General features: G+C 39.8%; 1 protein-coding gene across 1 annotated transcript in view; it reads right to left on the reverse strand.

Moving 5' to 3' along the window:
• Positions 1-18757, reverse strand: part of smad3a (SMAD family member 3a) — a 30466-nt gene extending 11709 nt beyond the window's left edge. Inside the window, exons 1-3 of the mRNA XM_058381897.1 lie at positions 18068-18757; positions 1502-1695; positions 1123-1257 (exon numbers count right to left, since the gene is read on the reverse strand). Of these exons, the coding sequence (XP_058237880.1) occupies positions 1123-1257; positions 1502-1695; positions 18068-18270 (532 nt within the window). The 5' untranslated portion in view covers positions 18271-18757. The remainder of the gene's footprint in view (positions 1-1122; positions 1258-1501; positions 1696-18067) is intronic.
• Between the last annotated feature and the right edge of the window lie 2163 nt (positions 18758-20920).

A 20920-nucleotide genomic window follows, 5' to 3' on the forward strand; every position in this document is an offset into this window, starting at 1 on the left:
ATATAATACTACATACAATGTGTTACAAGCTCAAGTCCTTTCAAGCACTTCTCAACAAAAAGAGCTGTTTGTCTGAACTTCAACTGAAGTTCAGACAACTGAAGGTATGAACCCTGTCTCTGTCTCACTCACACTCACACACACACACACGGACCTGCTAACAGGTGTAGCACTTGTGACTCATAATATCTTGCCTCAGACTGAACTTCCTGTTTAGAATACATTTATTTGCAATAGCAGCAGAGCAGCATGGCTCTGTCTCGGAAATGGAAACACAAACTTACTGTAACTGACCACTTTTCCAAACCCGGAATTAAATACCATTCTGATGACACACATTCAGGGAACACCCTGAGTTGATGCTGCCAAATGCAGCACAGATTAGATCTTTCCCACATGTACGACACATGGTTGGTACAAGACCGGTAGCTTAGTTTAGAGCCTAGAGCCTGACCCTGCCTTAAACCATTCACACTTAGTCCAATCTGTATATGTGCATGTGCCACCTGGTGAATGAAAGGGTGTATGAACAGGGTGTGAAGATTACAGTAAGATAAAATACTGATTTGTTTCAGTTTTTTAAAAAAAAGTCAAGCAATAATGATGACTGGTGAACAGTAGTTGTGGACTAAATGCAAGAGTGTGTGTGTGTGTGTGATAATTAGAGAGAGAGAGAGAGAGAGACAGAGAGAGAGAAAGAGAGAGAGAAAGTGCCTGCCAGCTTTTCAGACTGTTCCCTGTGGTGGATTCATTGTATGTATGTGTGTGTGTGTGTGTGTGCAGCGTTCCTGGTGCTTGTCCTTGCTGGCCTGCTTGAAGTAGACTCTGCTAAACAGCTTCTTTGTCTGCATTTTCTGTCTCGTCTGTCTCTGCCAGCTCTTGTACTCATTCAGCCTCAAATGTACAGCAATCAGCTCGAGTGCCCAGAGAATACTGTGGTAATACATGATCTTTAACTTCAATTTACTGTAAGTTTTAGCGGTTTACCATTCACAGGTGGTGAGGAGAGGAGGTTTATGCTTTGATGTCGGTTTCTAACACACATGTCTCTAAGGGAAGGGGTACTTAGATATTTTCTGGGAGAAAAACACACGAGATAGATGCTCTTTCTCATACTCTTACCTGCAATATAGTTGCTCGGTGGCTCAATGCCGGCGGGGAAGTTGGTGTTTTCCGGGATGGAGTGACTGTAGTCATCCAGAGGAGGAAACTCACTGGGAATCTCAGTGTGGCGAGGGACCAGAACTGGTGGAAGAACTACAGAGACAGAACAGGGATCCTGGTTATACCTGGACAACCAATCCCATATGACATAACTATTTAAAGGACAGCACAAAAAGCTGACATGAGCATTGTCTAGTTTCCACACTGCTCCCAAACACACATTCACTCTACCTTCTGCGACATATATATATGTATATATATATAAAAAATATGAAGATCAAGGTCCATTTTAATCAAGCGCAGTGCATCTATGAAAACAGAAGGGACTGTCACTTACCTGGCGTCTCTACGCGCTGATAGTGGTAGGGGTTCACACACACCTCGTCCTTCTTCATATGGAAAGCGAACTCACACAGCTCCATGGCTCTCAGCTCGTGGTGGGACTGAAGGTCTGGCCAACGCCACAGCCGGCAGTAGATCACATGAGGGAGACCCTTCCTATGAGACACTTGTAACCTCCCGTCCAGAGACCTGACACACAACACACGCACAAAAAAAAGATATTAAGACAGATGGAAAAAAAACAAGCAGTTAATTTATTTGATTATCAAACACAACACTATCAAGATTACAGCGTAGAAAACCTGAAAATATAAAACACATATATAAATTATATAACAAGAAACAAAATCTAAAACAAGCTTTGAGATCTTTCTTTCTCCCAGTGAAGGCACTATGAACATATAATTTACATTTAAAGTGGTCATATGGCATTTTAAGAGGTCATTTGGTGTTTCCCAGAACCTTTAAACATGGTGTTAAATATCCTCTAGAAATGTAGGTGTGGCTGAAACAAAATTCCCGACTGCATGAGCATCATTCCTTCCCGTAAAAATCACAGAGATGTCTAACCTACCAGGATTAAATTGATCCAGTCTTGCCAAAATACAGAAGATATTTCAGAATGGAATTTTGGAGTGATAAGAACAATGATATTACAGATCCAGACAGGAGGTAAATCACAGAGCTGCACTTGTAAAGGATCAAATTCTCACAGCTCCCCATGTAAAACCGACACTGACCAAATACGGCTTTACTGACAGACGATGCTGATAGAAAGAGGGTGTTTTTTCACCGTTTATAATTGCAAAAAACATTCCCGACAAAAAGTTACGTGATTTCATACCATCGGTATGAAAATATAAAGGAACAGGAAGTGAATACACAGTGAAGAGACTTTACGGGCAGGCGTATGGTGAGTTTCACATAGACAAGTTTTTATTAAGGACAAGGTCCTGAGCAGAGGTTTACATGTCATATAGCTGAATGCTTTTAATTCTGATCAAGCAAAGTCTGCCTTCTTTATTCTCCCCCAGATTAGTTGTAAGCCTCCAGCATCATCCGAATCCACTCAGCCATGGAAACGCTATTGTGTAGAGATATAAGAGACACCCAGAGGCATCGCTCGCTCTTATACATACCGCATATGTTTAAACAAACTTGCACAGACACACATGTGCACATAAACTGAAACACTTTAAGGCACCATAATATCAAAGCCCGAAAGCTCTTTAAAAGATGTCTGTTAGACTGTAGAAGACAAATGCTCTTTCAGTTTTTAAGCCTTGATTTTGCTGCCAATTAGGAAGGGGAAAAAAAATGATGTAAAAAACAGAAAACCAGACATCCTACTGAGAGACAGTAACAGTGAGGGTCTGACACACACACAGAGAGAGAGAGAGAGAGAGAGGTTGGCTAAAAGACAGGAAACTAGAATTAGATCAACAAATCTACCAACTGCAAAGTCTAGCTAGAAATGAATTACATGCTGCAGTGCTTTAATTTATTCAGTGACAACCTAATTTTCAGTAATCTACAGCTTGTATTTCATAAACACAACAACACAATTAAGGCGAGGTCCCTCATTCACCCTTCTACAGACACACAGACACACACACACACACACAAACAAACACAACCCCCGCAGTGTCAGGGTCAGAGGCTGGACTGAAGGAGGAAAGGCAGGGCTATGATTCAAACTGTGCATGTACACAAGCTGTCATTTCTTCTGGTTTACACTTCAGTGGAGAGGGAGAGAGAGAGAGAGAGCGAGAGGATACAAGGAAAGACAAACAATATACCGTGAATAAAGAAAAAGTTATCTAGTCTAACATTAAGCCTATTTCTAGACATATTGATTGAGATAATTTGACTTCTTTCTAGAAATATTCTTGAAGCTTGAAATTAATATAAAAGTAAAAATGATACAAAAATATCTTACAGTAAACTTAATAATTCTATTTTGTTTACCTTGTGTTTATGTTTGGGTCAAATTAACCCTGGATATTATTAGGGTTTTAAATGCACAACAGGAAATAATTAAAAAAATATTTTTAATAATTAATTATTAAAAATAAAAAAATATTTTATACATATTGTCTTCATTTTAATCCGAAACAATATGAAATAGATTGCATAAAAAAAAATCAGGGCAGCACGGGGGCTTAGTGGTTAGCACTGTTGCCTCACAGCAAGAAGGTCCTGGGTTCGAGTCTCCCTGTGCCATGGGTGGGTTTACTCCGGGTACTCCGGTTTCCTCCCACAGCCCAAAAACATGTACATTAGGTTGATTGGTAATGCTCATAGGAGTGAGTGTCAGTGTGATGGACTGGTGACCTGTCCAGGGTGTACCTTTCGCCCAATGTGCGCTGGGATAGGCTCCAGCAGATCCCTGTGACCCTAATTAGGAATAAATTGGGTATAGAAAATGGATGGATGGATGTATACAGAATCTATATAGAATATCGATAAGACATGCTTTCAAATACTAGATCACATTTAACAATAAAAGTGTCATTTGTTTTTGTGATAAAGTTATAATTTGTGTAAAAAAAATATACATAATAATAAAGACCTTGGTATAAATTTATAAATAAAAATTAAATGGGACAATGTTTTAATTACTGTTTATTATTTTGAACTGATTTGTCAAATACAGGTGATGAACAACAATGCAAGCACGGGAAACAAAAGATTATTCCAGTCACTGACTATAAAGTAAAGCTCTTCTAAATGCAACTGTAAATGCGGTTGATTTACAACAAACGTAATATACTTCCATTAAAAACATAAAACAGGTCAGTTTGACCCGAACCGAACAATCTAAAACTGAGTAGTTGATATTGGATTTATTCACAGTGCCAGAGGCACAAAATGTAGCTATAATCCATGGTGTTTAGATATTACACATAAAAATATCACTTGACTATAACTAGTGTCTTTATTTTCTTTCAATAGATTTACCCATGCAGTGACAGAAGTGTCTGTCATCCATGCAGGCTGATTAATCCACTTAGTCACTTAGTACATGTGATTTACCATCAACACTGTGCACCAACTATAACACTCACTATATACAGCATCAGGAGCTTATACTGGACATAGCTTCATACTTTTTACTGGCAATCAGTTTGTTTTTTTGAATAAATGAATAACTAACAGCCTAAACACAAGGAATCCCCCACTCTACTGACTTACCCACCACAAGAGCACATAAATACACTAATCAGGCATAACATTATGACCACCTGCCTAGTATTGTGTTGGTCCCCCTTTTGCTCCCAAAACAGCCCTGACCCATCATGCACTGTGTATTCTGACACTTTTCTATCAGAACCTGCATTAACTTCTTCAGCAATTTGAGCAACAGTAGGTCATCTTTTGGATCGGATCACACGGGCCAGCCTTCGCTCCCCATGTGCATCAATGAGCCTTGGCCACCCATGACCCTGTCTCCGGTTCACCACTGTTCCTTTCTTGGACCACTTTTGATAGATACTGACCACTGCAGACCAGGAACACCCCACAAGAGCTGCAGTTTTGGAGATGCGCTGATCCAGTGGTCTAGCCATCCCAATTTGGCCCTTCATCAAACTCGCTCAAATCCTTACGCTTGTCCATTTTTCTTGCTTCTAACACGTCAACTTTGAGGACAAAATGTTCACTTGCTGCCTAATATATCCCACCCACTAACAGGTGCCATGATGAGGAGATCATCAGTGTTATTCACTTCACCTGTCAGTGCTCATAATGTTATGGCTGACCGGTGTATGTGGTCTAAAAAAAAATCTTTATAGTTTACATACAATCTCATTATACTAAAAAGTAAATAGTTAATAAGCTTAGACTTAAACAAGTTTCTTAATTGCTAGATTTAATGATCATGATTAATTCATGTAGTAGTATTAACATAAACTATTACATTATTAAATCTCATAAGGAAGTCAGCGCTGAAGGGAACTATATCCATAGCACTAAATTTAGGTGAATAAAAACATGTTAGATGAGTGTAGTGGTAATATGTCAGTCGCGACACACCACCATTGTGGGTTTGATTCCCAGCTCAGGTGTGAGTTTGATGTTATTCAGGATTTTGATAATAAACACTCAAATCATGTTGAATGAATGAAAACGAATTGTGTGAGTGTTACTCGATTCAATCAAACTTTTTCTCTCCAAAAAGAACCACCATGTGCTCATGAATGCTTTGTTACTGGCTTTAGAACCCTTTAGGAAATGTGGATATGTAATCAGTGATGGGCTTTATAGCTAATGATACGGCTGATCTTTAATATAAAGAAGATATGATCTCTTTACACTCTTTCCAGAAAGTTCTAAGCTTAAGTAGGTCAAACGCATTGCCCAAATCCAAGACTAATCTAAATGTGAAAATGTAGACAATTTGCTTTTCTTTAAGGCGAAATGAAATGAACTGTTTTAGCCATTATAATCAATGCTACGAATGAAAAAAAGAAAAAAAGAAAAAGCTATACCGATTAATCATGCAGCAGCAGAAATACTTAAAAATACTTGGAATTGTAATGACATGATGAAACTAAATGCACAAAAATCCACATGTTGGGAGTGGGATTGCAGTCCCCTGAAGTTCTGACCCTCTGCTCTTCTCATACATTATGCATGACTATGGCATTATTATGCATTAAATATGCATTAGCACGCTCTTACCCCTCTTACCCTGAGTGATAGAGAGACAGAGACAGACAGAGAGAGAGAGACTAATGAAAAAGGTTATCCTGGTTCAGCAGAGCTCCCCAAGTCCTTTTCAAATCCAAGGCACAGACACCATTCATGTCACAAACACTTAATCATCAGGAGAGTGTGTGTGAGAGAGAAAAGAAATAATAAAAGGAAGGAAGAAAGAAAAAAATAGAGAGCAGCACCCTTTTCATATATTCAACAACTTTGTGGATGAATGATGTTTATGGCAATGGTGAAATGGCTTTGAGATTCTGCTCCAATGTGCAGAAATTCTAAATATGCTAAACTTTGTTTAATAATAGCAGCACAATGTGAAAAGCTTCCTCACATAAATGCTCAGTGTTGCCTTGCATCACTTTTCAGTTCATTTACCTTGGAGTCAGAGCACTCAGACTTTATTGTCAGTGCATACACCGTGGGCGAAACTGACTTGGAAAATGACTGCTGGCTGACTGTTGAGAGGAAAGTTGATTAACAGGACTGTGGACAAACACACACATAGATATCCGGAGGGTAGGTGAGCACCACTGCCCCAGTTCAGGACAGAGGCTGTCACTTCAGTACAGAGAGGGGTGAAATTTAGGAAGAACAGAGCGGGAGGGAGAAAACGAGAGGTAGGAGTGGAATGCAGAAGTGGAACCAGGGGGAAATGAAATGATAGCAATGACCTGACAAGATCTAAAGCTGGCAGGCAGATTTAATCTGTACAGCAGAAACAAGGGGGTTTTCAGATTCTGTAAGTGAGACAGGGCAAACTCCTATGGTGCTTTCACATATACAGTACTGAGTCCATTTCAATGGGATATGTGCGCTTTCCTTTGTGGTGTAGTCCTTTGAGACCGTGATCACACTCAGACCTGCAACAAAATAATCAGGCTGAGCGAAATAGTCTTAATCCATTTCCAAACACAATGGGTTCATTCTACTAAACTTACATCTTGTATCTTACAAGATCAAACTTAGCCAAAAGTTTAGTGCTGCAGGGAATGTGATGTTTTCTGGAAATTTGGTCATACAAATGCTGCATTCAGCCCAAAAACAACTAAAATTCATATATATTATTACCCAATCGTTGAGGCTTTTAGGACTGTGTTCTCTATGCTTTTTGTTGTGGGGCTTTTTCTTCAATTTTGTACGTATCATCAGCGATCCACGTTTCGCTAACACACGTCTACCCACTTACTGCAAATATAGCGCAGAAAGTATCGTGACTGGTTTAGCTGCAGCTATCAGAACATATTACAATGACCAAAATTCTCAGGCTGAAAGTTCTGGGCATAATTACAGCTTTAATCTACTTTTAACGTATGATATAAACATTGCAATCACTTTTTAGCTAAATGCATACCTGCAAATACTAAGCTACATGTTGTTAAAGCAAGATTAGTATTAACACTGATAAGTACGACATTATTACCCATGCAACGACAAAGTGAGAAAATGTGGACACTTTTACGAGTTTTAGAAAGACCTTTGAGATGTTTGTGATGCAAATGTGATGCACAGAAATAGGCTGGGGGAGAATTGGAGACCAGACTGCTTCCAACACACACACATGACCCCTGACCTTGAACCCCAAAATACCGAAACTCCCTCCACAATGCTTGCGGCTGCCCCTCCTCCAACCCCATTCATTAAAATGAAGCCATGAAGGTTACGGTCAAAGTCTGGGCAGCTTCCCAATTCAGCATAATGACAGACAATTTCACTTTAGCCCAAATTCACACCAATCCCTAAAATTCTTCCTCCATCACATCTCCTCTAAAGAAAACTACTAACAATACAACCATAACACAAAAAAAAAACCCCACCAGACCCAGTTTAAACTGCATACTGGGTATCAGAGTTAAATCTAAATAGAGATTATCCACTTAAACTGCAAGTGCAAATGCACCCAAGACACAATAAGTAGATTTAATCTGTTATTTATTTTTTTCTGGCCAGACGTCTCGCTATCGCTAGAGTCTGGAACTTTTTTCATCAATAAACATTAGACCTTAAGTAGTCTAATTTTGACATGCAAAACGTGCAACGTTTCCGGTTCACACAAGAAATAAATTGCTTCTGAGTAATTTGGACAGCTTGATTTGTGGACTGTTGGAGCATTTTCCACACCTCACTCCTGAATTCAGCAGTCTAAACATCCTCCTACTAAAGACTGACCGCCAAAATGAAAGTGCCAGTTCATATTGCCGGTACTGACCAACCCGAAATGATGAAAATACTCTCAATATGCCATTCAGATCTTAGTCCAGCTACCCAGAGACACTGACAAATGACACTGCATGAAAATCATCTGAGGTATAACGAGTATAAGTGTTAAAAATGGGAACTATGGTACATATTTAAGCCCAGCCCAGTCCACAAGGATCCTCTGTTAAGAAAGACGATACAAAAAAATCCTACTGGCACCATTTATGGTCTGAAAAGCTGGACTGGTATGAGACTGAAGGTGCCATATTGACCTGATTGACAGGACATGCACATGAAGACAAGACACTAATTGACCTATCACCTGTGACATTCCACGTTACTTGCAAACTGCCGGTCTGCTCGGATTCTATGAATCAGACTCGTGAGTTATTCTGTCCAATTGCAGAACCATAACACAATTCCTAATACTTGGATTTCCGAAAACCTGCTCAATCCTTTGCTGGCTTTGTTTTTTTCCCTTTCTGTTGAAGCCATTAAGGCCGTCCTTGTGTAAAATAAAGTGAGCTGGAGTCTGATCCACAGGTGATATTCCTGGCGGTACTTACACAAGCCCAAATCTCAGTGGGGGTGTGCAACATGGAAGACTTGAATACAAAAAAAAAAAAAAAAGGCAGACAGACTTCCACTATAGGCCTCATATCAGTCATGCCCTCTGCTGTGGATTTGTTCCACTTGTGCTAAATGAATTGGCACATGCTCAAATTAGCTATATTATCCGGCAGCGTGCACCACAAGGGAAGCATGACATTATAAGAATGAGAGAATAATCACATCCTTTTTTTCCCCACTGACAAGGTGCTGATGACTAATCTTGAACAATCTGGAAGAAATGGTTCTCAATCAGCAAAACTGGTTTGGTTCCAGCACCAAAATACTGCTGGTATGAGAACAGGGGGAGTTATATCTTTTCGTCGCCATAATGACAAACTTTAATTCATTCATGCTTGCCGTTAAAATGAGAAAGCTTCAAGGGGAAAATAGCTGACAAATTGACAACATGAACTAAATATTGAACTATACAATACTAACGTTTAATCCAAAACCTCTCCAGACTACACGGGTAAAAGCTCGGGTATAATTATCGTCCATGATATTATATCAGTTCTGATAGATGCTGGAAAGTTGAGGCTGATTATTTGACATGTGACTGGATGGTCACGTTACTTCTCAGTCTGACGTAAAACTCTGTTATTTTAATGTCATTTATTATTAAACTCCCACATATGGTTATGTGATGGTTCAGCTTCCAAACTGGTCAAAGCCCAGGCTGGTCTTATGGTTTCCTGAACCCACATCAGCTCTGGCACCTTGTCAGTGGAAAAGGGGTCTCAGATGTTCCGTCTGACCAAAGACTACATACAGGGCAAGGCAGCTTAGCTGTACTTAGTCTTCAGAGCAGTCTAGCAGATGCTATTTCTGTCCATATTTGCCTGCTTTACCAATTTTTAAAGATTCAATCTTCTTTAAAGAAATGAAGTAGACATGCTGTATATCCAAACCTTTCGCATCAGATGACAACCTGTCAATGACATATTGACATCATCGTGTCATGTTTATTATGGCGTGATGAAGTCACAAATCTAAAAAGTAATTCCTTAGACCATATACGCTAAAGGACTGGTCCGAGGAATCATTCGAGAAATTTTTCCAGTTCCCCCCTCACAACCTTTACACTTTCTTGGACAAAACTGGATGTGTACTGAGAAAAACAAAGCTTGGACGACAGTGACAGAGATTTGCTGATGCCTCCATAGCTAGTACAGTACATAGCTAGTACACCAACAAACGTGGTGTGTATGAAATCTAGAGCGAGCTCTCTGAGCATCTCGCTCGCTGGTGTGAGAACAACTGATGATGAAATACAACAAAAACAACAGCTGTGCCTGTAAATCATTTAGCTGCTCGCACATTTCACAGTAGCTTATGAAAATGCATGAAATGGGTTCACATTGTGTTCGATTCACACCGCAAACACTGCTATGACAACATGTGGAAATAACATTACTTAAAGCAAACAGCTGTTATATCCGTTGAATGAGAATGGGACGGACGGCTCCAGAGATTACCTGGATTAGTGTATGTACACTTGCTTCAAACTCTAAAGGAAGTTTCCCAAAAAGCTCAGACAAACTTCCAAACATCCCTCAGAGGCTTACACCCTCCCACCCCCCTCGCCTCCCCATCCCCTCCCCTCCCCATGGCAAACACACACCCACACACACTTCAGAAACACTCAACAGCCTTAAAGAAGTGCTATTTTGGCGCGTCAGTTTGGGAGTGGCTGTAGTAGTGTGTGTGTGTGTGTGTGTGTGCACTGGCCCTGATGACAGAGCAGCACAAAGCGGGCTTGTTGTCTGCACTACAGAGCGTATTTAATCCCGGCAGATAGGAAGGCGGCAAGCAGCTTTTTAAAAACCTTCAACCCCAGAAGCAACCGCAAACCGAGCGGCAGCCCACTCCCAACCCTGGGGTACGCACGGCATTCCACAGGGTTGACTAACCCCACCTCACACAGGGTCTGCACACCCACACACAAACACAAGGGTTTCACCCAGTCCACCACACAAATACACACGCAAACGCCACAGACAATAAAAGCTGTTAAGATATTTACGTGAGCAAACGCAAAACGTCAGCATTCTAAATTTAGCTGCCTGACAACTTTTAAACTTTTGGAAATGCCTCTTGTTAGTTTAAAAGAAAAAGACGTGCCATGTGTATACAAACTTGATATTGATTTTTTTTAAAATATGAAAAATATAAATGAAAATTAAATAAGATAAAAACAGAAAATAAAATAAAAATACATCTCTTAAAACTGATATTAGATGAATTTCCAAGAAGATCTTACTGGAGTTGACTGAAACTGCTTTTATATATATATATATATATATATATATATATATATATATATATATATATATATATATATATATATATATATAAATAAATAGTAGACCATATCTGAGTAATACAAATCACTGGCATTTATTCATATTTGTACATTATTATATCTCCCTTCATGATATTCACAGACTAATAAAGCCACATAATGTACTTTCCATATGCATTCATATATGCCGATGTATAGTGCAGCCCTCTATCTTTCCAAGCATCCAGTGGTATGCTTATTAAAAACTATTTTTCAATGGAATTCAATTAGCACTCAAGCAGACACCGACACGACTGCACAAAAGATGTACAGAACGAGCATAGGTATACACGCGAACATGTCTGAATAGCGCAGTCACACATGCCAACAAAGTAGTTATTCAGTCTAACGTGTCCAGACGTAAGTATACACACATCCAAAACGCCTACATGCTAATACTGTACATGCGCATGGCAGTCAAAGTGCGCATCTAATCCTCACCACAACCGCAGCCAGACCTGGCATCTGCACTCAACCTCGTCAATGTGGTCAAACAGGCTGCTGTCAGTGGACCCACAAAAACACACACACACAAACACACACACACACACTTCTACTATTGTGGAACCATAGCACAGACTCACATACTAACATGCTCAGACAACTAACTACACGGGCTTTAAATATCTTTTCAGTACATATAGTGATGCCTAGAAGTATAAGCACATTCTTTTCTTATTTATTAAATAATTTTTTTATTAAATCATTTCTGCCATTGACTTGACATCTTTGAGTATAATCTGATGATGCATGTTAGATTCATTTAACGAGAAAAGACAAAAGACTAACGCAATATCTTGCCTCCTGTACAATGTGTCATCATTGGTCAATCTCACACATCTGCTGAATATTATATAGTGCAGAATCTTGCTTCAAGATGAAAGATATTGAACATTTCCTTTTTTGGTTTGATATTTTTCGAAATTCTTTTTCATTTTCATTTCCGAAAATGACATCCAGACATCCATCGATGTGGCCTGGGACGATCACTGTATTTAGAATATTTTAATAATAATAACAAATGATGTAAGAAAAAAAAGGTTACCAGTTGCTAAAATGATAAAATATTTAATCAATAATAAAAAGGTTCTTGATTTTTTTTTTTTTTTGGCATCTAAAAAGCATTCATTATTCAAACAGAGAGTAAAGAAAAGTCTTACTTTGTACATACAAAAGCTTAATATGTACCATGCAAAAGAATAATGACAAAGAAGTTGAGTGCAATTAGCTGATTCCCATGTTGATTGTTCAACTGATTACTCATCCATCTTCAGTAAGCACTTTATTCTGGTCAGGGTTGAGGTGGATCAGGGCCTACAGGGCCTGATCAAGGTCATGAGATGGGAATACACCCTTGAAGGAACAGCAGTTCATCCCAGGACACCACACACTCATTTACAGCTGTGGCAATTTAGAGTCGCCAAACCCTCCCAATGGCATGTGACCCAAACCCAAACGGACATGGGGAGACCATGCACAGACACTCCACAAAGACAGTAACCTGAGCTCAAGATAGAATGATAGACTTTTGAGCTGTGAGATATTTGTTCGTGTATGCCTTTTACTTAAAAGAAGAAAAAAAATAAATACAGGATCTACCCAGACTACAGGGTCAGACTGATTTTACTGTCTGTCGCCAATGAACAACAATTCTGAGTCATCTTTCATCTACCACAGACGACCTTCGCATTGAAAACGTGGCCCTCCCACACAAAACAGTCGGCAGATCAATTAAAACCCAGAGAAATCGGATCTATTTAATCTGTATCAAAAGAGTCTCCGGTTTCAGGAAGATGAACCTGATGCCAGGCGTCTCTTCGGGGAGCAGACAGATTCAGCCTCGAGGAGAAATAAACGCTAAATGGTCACGACACCAGACATCGCTCGACTGGGTTCACTGATAAACTTTCCTGTTTGCGCAGTCACCTCGACACGCTGAACAATGAGCTTGTGGGCTCTTTCACGGCTTCTACAGACTTTGAACTTTTGCACTGAGTGTGTAACCCACACTGAGAGTGTGGCTTGAGATACAGCAAGTTTCAGAAAGCGCATACAGACAGACGCAAAGTGCAGATATCCTCCGCTGCTGGGTCAGACAGGATGTGAGACTGATGGAGAGCTCAAACAGTCTCTCGTTTTTTTTTTAAAACGTGTTTAGATTAGCTAGGACTAGTTTACAACATTAACAACAAGGTTCCTGACATTTAAAATAAGCTTGGTCATAGAATCAAAAAGTCATGGAGTTCCTGTTGGTAAAGAACAGCAACATTTTTTCCATTTCATTGTCTGTACTGCTTATCTGATCCATCCTCGGGTCACGGGGAGCCTGTGCCAATCTCAGGCGTCTTAGGGCATCAAGGCAGGATACACCCTGGACGGAGTGCCAACCCATCAACAGGGCACACACACATTCATGGCAATTCAGAGACTCCAGTTAGCCTAGAAGCATGTCTTTGGACTGGGGGAGAAAACCCACCAAGCATGGGGAGAACATGCAAACTCTACACACACAATGAGCAGGAGTGAGACTCAAACCCAGGATGCTGGAGGTGTGAGGTGAATGTGCTAACCACTAAGCCACCGTGCCGCCCAAACAGTAAAGTGAAACTTAAAAGGCTGCTTTTTTAAACATATAGATCATTAAATAACAATTCAACCTAATTTTCTTACTTTCTGGACGGTGTATTAATATATTATTCCTCTATCTTTTAGTGTTTTACAACCTGTATCGAAAAGCTGCTAAGGTAGACAAGAGTCTTGAGACGTTTCTCAGCTTGAAAGTTTACTTAGAATGGAAATCTAAAGGAAAAATCTGTGGAATCTGTGTAATTTGTCTGTAAAATTTTGCTTTTGTGAGGAGCACACAAACAACCAGAATATCTATTTACCGTACTGTTGGAAGCTTGGATGAAGACTTTCTCATATCTCTCTCATCCTAAAAACAATACTGTTCATTTCCGATATGCATATTTTATGCTTTTATTGATCGAATTTAACAACATCCTAAGTGATTTATTTTTACCCCTCGTAGCACACATATGCTAAATATTTGTATCGTGGCTAGATGTTGGACCGAAAAAAAATAAATATATGCTTTTAAGTCTTTCCATTGTACAGTGGAGAAGCCATGCTGCGAGGGAGGGGGATTTTGGTAGACTTTAAATAGGGAAGGTTCTGTTTATAATAAAACATAAGAGAGTAAAATGTACAATGAAACGTAGAGAGTGCATTTGAATGGACATAATGAGATAAATGAAATGGTTTGCTTTCTACTGACATGGACGGCATAACAGTTTTCTGGAAAATAAAGAAAAAACTACTTCAGGATATAAAAGGCTATATTCAGATGCCTGTGGCTTCTTTGTTTGTATTGTTATACTTGTATATAGTTAGCATAATGAATACCGCACAGTTTCATGCACACAAGTTCCAGCATTTAACTACGATAATATAACTATATGGAAAATGATACCATGTGCATACACAGACATTAAGACAAAGTCTGCTGTTCTACTTTCCCTTCAGTACTTTATGAGTCCTCATCTCCACCTACTGATATCAAAGCAATCTCTGTGCGTCTCTCTGAGCGGGCCATGACAGATTTTGAGCAGCGTGTACAGACAAGACAGTGCTCTGTAGTACGGCGGTGAACTGCGGCCTTGCTCCGTCTGTAACTTATTGCGTGTGAGGCGAGACGAGGCAGAGACGTGTGAGGAATCCGGCAACTCAAACCCGAGTGGTTAGGAGAAGAGTCAGGGCCAGGAATAAAGGACAGGTCTGAACTCTGTGCTGATTCAGAATACCAAAATGATCAGGGGAAGAAAACCGACATGCAGACGTCTGCAGAAATTAGAAAAAAAGAAGAAAATACACCATATATAACAAGCACCATGAATATATCAACAGAGTAGTGTTGCTTTGAAATAAATGGATAAATAAAGCAGAACAAATCCATCATTTCTATGAATAATTGTCATCAATATTAACAGTGATTATATATCTATTAAATAACAATAATAACAATAGCAGTAATGCTTTATAACAATGACTAATATAATAAGAAATACCAATATAAGAATTTTAATGTATAAGATCGTTATTATTTGAGTCACCACCATGCATCAGTAAAGGCGACTTTATTTAATTCAAGTCACATTTTATAAATCCTAAACATTTATTTCTATAAATAATTTGACTCTAATACTACCTTATTTTTTTGCAGCATTTGGGTTTTTTTTGGATTAAACTACACTGTTTACTCTTAACTTTTTGTTTGTTTTTGTTTTTTTGTTTTAACCCAACGGCTGATGTGTTGAAGGCTACAGTTTCTTTCTCAGCATCGCTTCACCCAGAGACTAGTACAGGGTTAGACCACAAGCCACAGGCTTACTCCTGAGTGACTGAGTCGGCTCAGTGGCTCGGGGCTCTGCTTTCACTTCGCTATCTGTTGAGAAACAACAACCACTCTGCAGGCTAAAACCACCAGAGGCTTGGCCCTCTACAGAAACACACCTTCCACCAACACACACACAGTTCAAAATACATGAGGAGATGTCTATATAAAGAAAAACTGTGAAAATATTATAACAGTTGCGTAGCACTGCTAGAGTGTGTGTGTGTATGTATGTGTGTGTGTGTGTGTGTGTGTGTGTGTATATACTTATAAGACCTTCCAGGCTCCAAAGAACATCATCATGCTCAAAAAAAACCTACTGGAACAATCCCAGCAATATTTTTTAACCCAGTCTAATCTCTATCCAGCACATCTGTATGTATTCGGGGTTGCCATAGAAAGAATATATGTTGTCTGTGATAAGCTGTCTGTGAACTGAAACTTGTTGGGGCAGCTGCTAACTTCCTCTAAACCTGCCCATAGGCTTTCATTTAAACCCATTTTGACTAAACAGGTTTTTCATATAAATCTAAGCACAGGAAAGTGGGTAGAGATTAACACTGGTCAAGTACTGAAATGTCCCTCAAAACTCAACTGAAGAAGTGATTCAACAGTAATGATGTGTACTGCCTGGTACTGTTTGTGGTACTCCTAGCTCTGAGTACATGAAATGTTTAAACGGAGACAAATCATCAGATAACACAAGCTGCTACATGTTGACTGATGGAAAAAGTGAGGCAGACGAGATATTTGCACTGCAAGATGCAAGAGGATGTCTGAGTGCCATAAAACAACTCTGCTCCTTCTACTCTACCACTGACTTGTAACTTTTTTTTAGGGGATAATGGATAGCAGTGACAGTAGATACTGATTGACAACTAACTTCCAGATGTTAAACATCAAGGACTAATCAGTATAAAATGTAGGCTGGTAAATAATCTGGTTGGAACACCCTCACAGCTGCAGGGTCCTTGGTTCGATCCTGTGCTCCAATTACTGTTGGGTTGGAATTTCACATGTTCCTGTGTCCACAGGGGTTTCCTGTGAGTACTCTGGTTTCCTTCCACCTTTCAAAACCATGCTGCTAGGTACATTGGCTATGCTCAAATAAGTATGTGTGTGTGCATGTAAGATGCCCTGTGATAAATCGGGATCCCATCCAAGGTGCTTTCCCTCCTCATGCCCAGTGATCCTGTGACATGCTCTAAATCCACTACAACCTCAACCAGGATAAAACAACAAATCAATGAATCATCAAACGAATACTATGTCCCACAGCACGCAGGTTTAAAACCCTTATATACCTAAGATTTCCACACCCATAGACACACTGCACAGTAGCCAGAAAACTCTGCAGATTAAAGGTTGGTGTTATATAACCTTGTCAGGCAACAGACCAGGGTGAAAGCCCGAGGCAGTGTGGCGCTGTGCTTTCTAAACCACAAGTGCCTCGTACTGTGTAAGTTAAAACACTGGAAACTAACTTGACTGAATGACAATAATGATAATTCAACTTACACAAGTAACAGAGCTGGAATGTGTATAAACATTTTGACCAAATGGCCAAGACTGAGACTGACAAGTCGAGTCCGAGATCTGATACACACTCAAAACAAACAAACAAACCTGCACTTTTCTTGTTACTAAGATAGTATCTTCAAGAGTACACTTCTTTCGAACGCATTTAGTATTATCACTAGGATTATGCATGTAGTTTCGGTTTAAAAACTATCCATCTATTTTCTGTACTGCTTATCCTAGTCATGGGGAGCCTGGAGCCTTGTCCCCCCGGGGGCCTCGGGGGACAAGGCGTGGATCCGACTTGACAGGACGCAATCACACACTACAGACAATTTAGAGATGCCTTTCTGCCTAGGTTTTTTGACCGGGGAAGGAAACTGAAGTACCCAGAGGAAACCCCAGAAGCAGAGAGAGAACAAGCAAACTCCACACACACACACACACACACACAAACCCTGGAGATGTGAAACAAACATGCTGTGGCCCCTGTCTAAAAACTAAACCATAGTTCAGATGCACTATATTCATGAGTCGATGAGAAAGAGATGCAAAAACCAAAACAAGAGGCAAAAATATACTTAAAGTCAGTCTTTATCTGACTTTAATAATGCTGTGATTGTCCTATTGTAGGTCACTCCATCCAAGTAAATCACAGAAGCGCTCCGGCTGTCCAAAAAAGAGCACACCGGTACAGGACACACCAGTGAAACCAGTGAAAAGAGGACCCATAAGAGGACACCCCAGCTTTATCTGTGTTTTGTCGAGGTTTTTACCCTCGGACTCACCTCGGGATGGTGATACACTTGGTGTTGGCGTTCTGGGTGGTGATGGCTTTCTCCAGTTCGTCCAGCTGTCCGGTCTTTTTCAGCTTCTTCACCAGGCTTTTAACCGCCTTCTCGCACCACTTCTCCTCCTGGCTGTTTTGCTCTCCCTTTTTCCACCCCAAAAGTCTTTTCACGATGGGGGGAGTAAAAGGTAAAATAGACATTGTCAACTTCTAAATTCGTTCTCTGTGTCTCTCTGTCTCTAACGCGCACTTTTACACGCGGAATTGAAAGGAGGGGGGGGGGAAGTGCCTTTAAATGTTTACGGTCCAAAGATGTCAACAACAAAAAAATAAATAAAACAGGAAGGATTTTAGTTGACAGAATGATGAGCTAAAAACACGTTTCACGCAGATTATTCAGACTTCAGCAAAACAGACGTGCCTGCGTTTACGATATCTCCGCGTGCACGCTGTAGCACAGGCTCCGTATCCTTCCGCGAAGATATATAGTCCCGCCGTCCCGTCTAAGTACGTATTTCCTTCAGTCAAAAAAAACAAACAAACAAACATGCAAATAAAGCACCAAAAACTGTATGTTGTCTACCATCTATACGCGGCCATACGTGTATGTTCAGGGCCTCTTATTAAACACGCGACTCGTTCTGAAAGTTTGTACAAGTTTAGAGGCTTCCGCTACAAGTGCAGTGATGCGGCTCCCTGACGTCTGCACTGAGTCTGCTTCTAATGCAAATAACCCACTGGCAGCGACAAAATGCCCCCGACTCACATAAGAACAGCCGCTATTATGTTTCCTGTATGTGAAAACAATTATTTTTCCAGAATGTTTGTTCACCCAAACATTAAAGTGTCATACACAGTAACCCAATCCTTTTTTTTTTTTTACGAAGCAAACTCACAGAGGTAGTATTTTTCATCTGACAAGTTTATGAGCGCATCATAGGTTATGGTTTCATCATTCTCGACACTTCAGCCTACCTCAGGACTGGATATGTTATGTCATTATTTTGCTGGAAAAAATCACCATCCTGGGAGAGAAATCCAACCACTTTGACTTTGAAACTGCAGTTTGACCCAATTGTACGTTTTATTACCTCTTTTCAAACCCTTCTCCATTCAGAACACTTCTAAAGCCTGAACAACCACTGCAATTAGACCGGACTGTGAAGCTGAAATGCTCTGAAATTTCTCTAGGAAAGGGTAATTAGCTTCACCGTCCCCCTTTTTTTCTTTCCTGCAAGTCATTTAGTAGTGTGAGGAATCTTTCATTCACTATGAGGGGACTTCAGATGCTGAAATCTATCTGATACCCTACACAGGCAAGGGGGGAATGGACTGCTTTTTTTAGTGAACACAAGAACGGGTGAAGGGTGTCACACCGGGCATGTAGGAAACCTGCCCCAGCTTGCCCCGTCATAACATAGCGCAATCCGCACAGCTCTCTGAACTCATGCAAAGGTCTTGTTTGGGAATGAACAGAAGGCAGAACCCACTTGCTCGTGCCTATAAGTGAGGCTCATATGATGTGTCATGTTATAAGCGAGGATCATAAGACACAAAAGTTCCTTCTTTTAGATTTATATTTAGAGAAACCATTAGTTTCATGTACAGCTGATACTTCAAGATTCACTGCCGAGTCCAGTGAAGAGTTCAGAATGACACCAAGTTCTATATTTCTGTCAATATATCCCATCTCTCAGGGACCCTTGTGTTTGCACATGTGCACACATATAAACACACGGTCCCTCAGAGCATATTGGGACTGGAGGGAAAAGGTCAGAGGGCAGACGAAAGAAGTGTGCAGGAGAAGGCCAGATGTTACTCCCGAAATGCAAATGAACCAACACAATGACAGAATTAAGGCTGTCTGAATTTCCACAAAGGAGATTATTTTTTTCCTCCATTTACTATAATCACATTTTAACTATAATCAGCTTAATCGGTTGATTATGTTTATACAAGTTACAAGTTGCAAAGCTCATGTTTCATTCGTATATATTGAAAATTGTTCACTGGTGATACAAATGCGGTGTCCATGTAATAACTCGGAATCTTTCATTTCGAGTCACATGACACAGTCTAAACACACAATGTCTCTAAAATAATTTTATGCGAATTATGCTTCATAATAGACTTTCTAAATGATCACAATCCACAAAATGCTGTATATATTATCTATATATTGTGATTAAAATGCACTACACAAGTACACTAGTTTAGAAACTGGTCTATTTACGATTATTACAGGCCGGAGTGAGGAAGTGTACAAGCACCTCTGAATAGAGACACACTGTGAAAGCTTCATTCTCTTCCTCTCTTTGATGGTGTGTGTTCCTCTCTTAAAAAAAAGCATGTTAGTGGTGCTAAAAATAAACTGGGCTACCACTCAGCATGGCTGAAGCCCTTCCGCTTGGCTATATTTGTGGACCACCAGTGTATATTTTCACCTCTACTAATGCCTGCTCTTTTTGTCCATTAGAAGCTACGAATAGAAATTTGACCTCATCATAATGACAAGAAACAAGCCAGTTAAATGAATAATTATTCGCTATTAACTTTATAACAGATAATAGTTCACTATTAAGTGAACTATTCATTTACCATAATTAAAAGCATTTTTTCCCCTAATGAATAATCCTGATTCCTAGTCATACTGAAATGTAACTTTGGTTGTTTCTATTAATGTCTTATTACCAAAACATTACATCATGCTCTGTTGAAGCAATCAGTGGAGGAAAACTGAAAAAAAAAGCCCAACAAAAAACCACATATAATTCTTGTAAATATTTCCTTTTAATGTACCGTGTGTGTGTTTTGTTTGTGGTTGGGATGAGGTTATGAGCTCTACCATGTG

Source organism: Hemibagrus wyckioides, linkage group LG27, assembly GCF_019097595.1.
Source record: "Hemibagrus wyckioides isolate EC202008001 linkage group LG27, SWU_Hwy_1.0, whole genome shotgun sequence".
NCBI lineage: Eukaryota > Metazoa > Chordata > Actinopteri > Siluriformes > Bagridae > Hemibagrus > Hemibagrus wyckioides.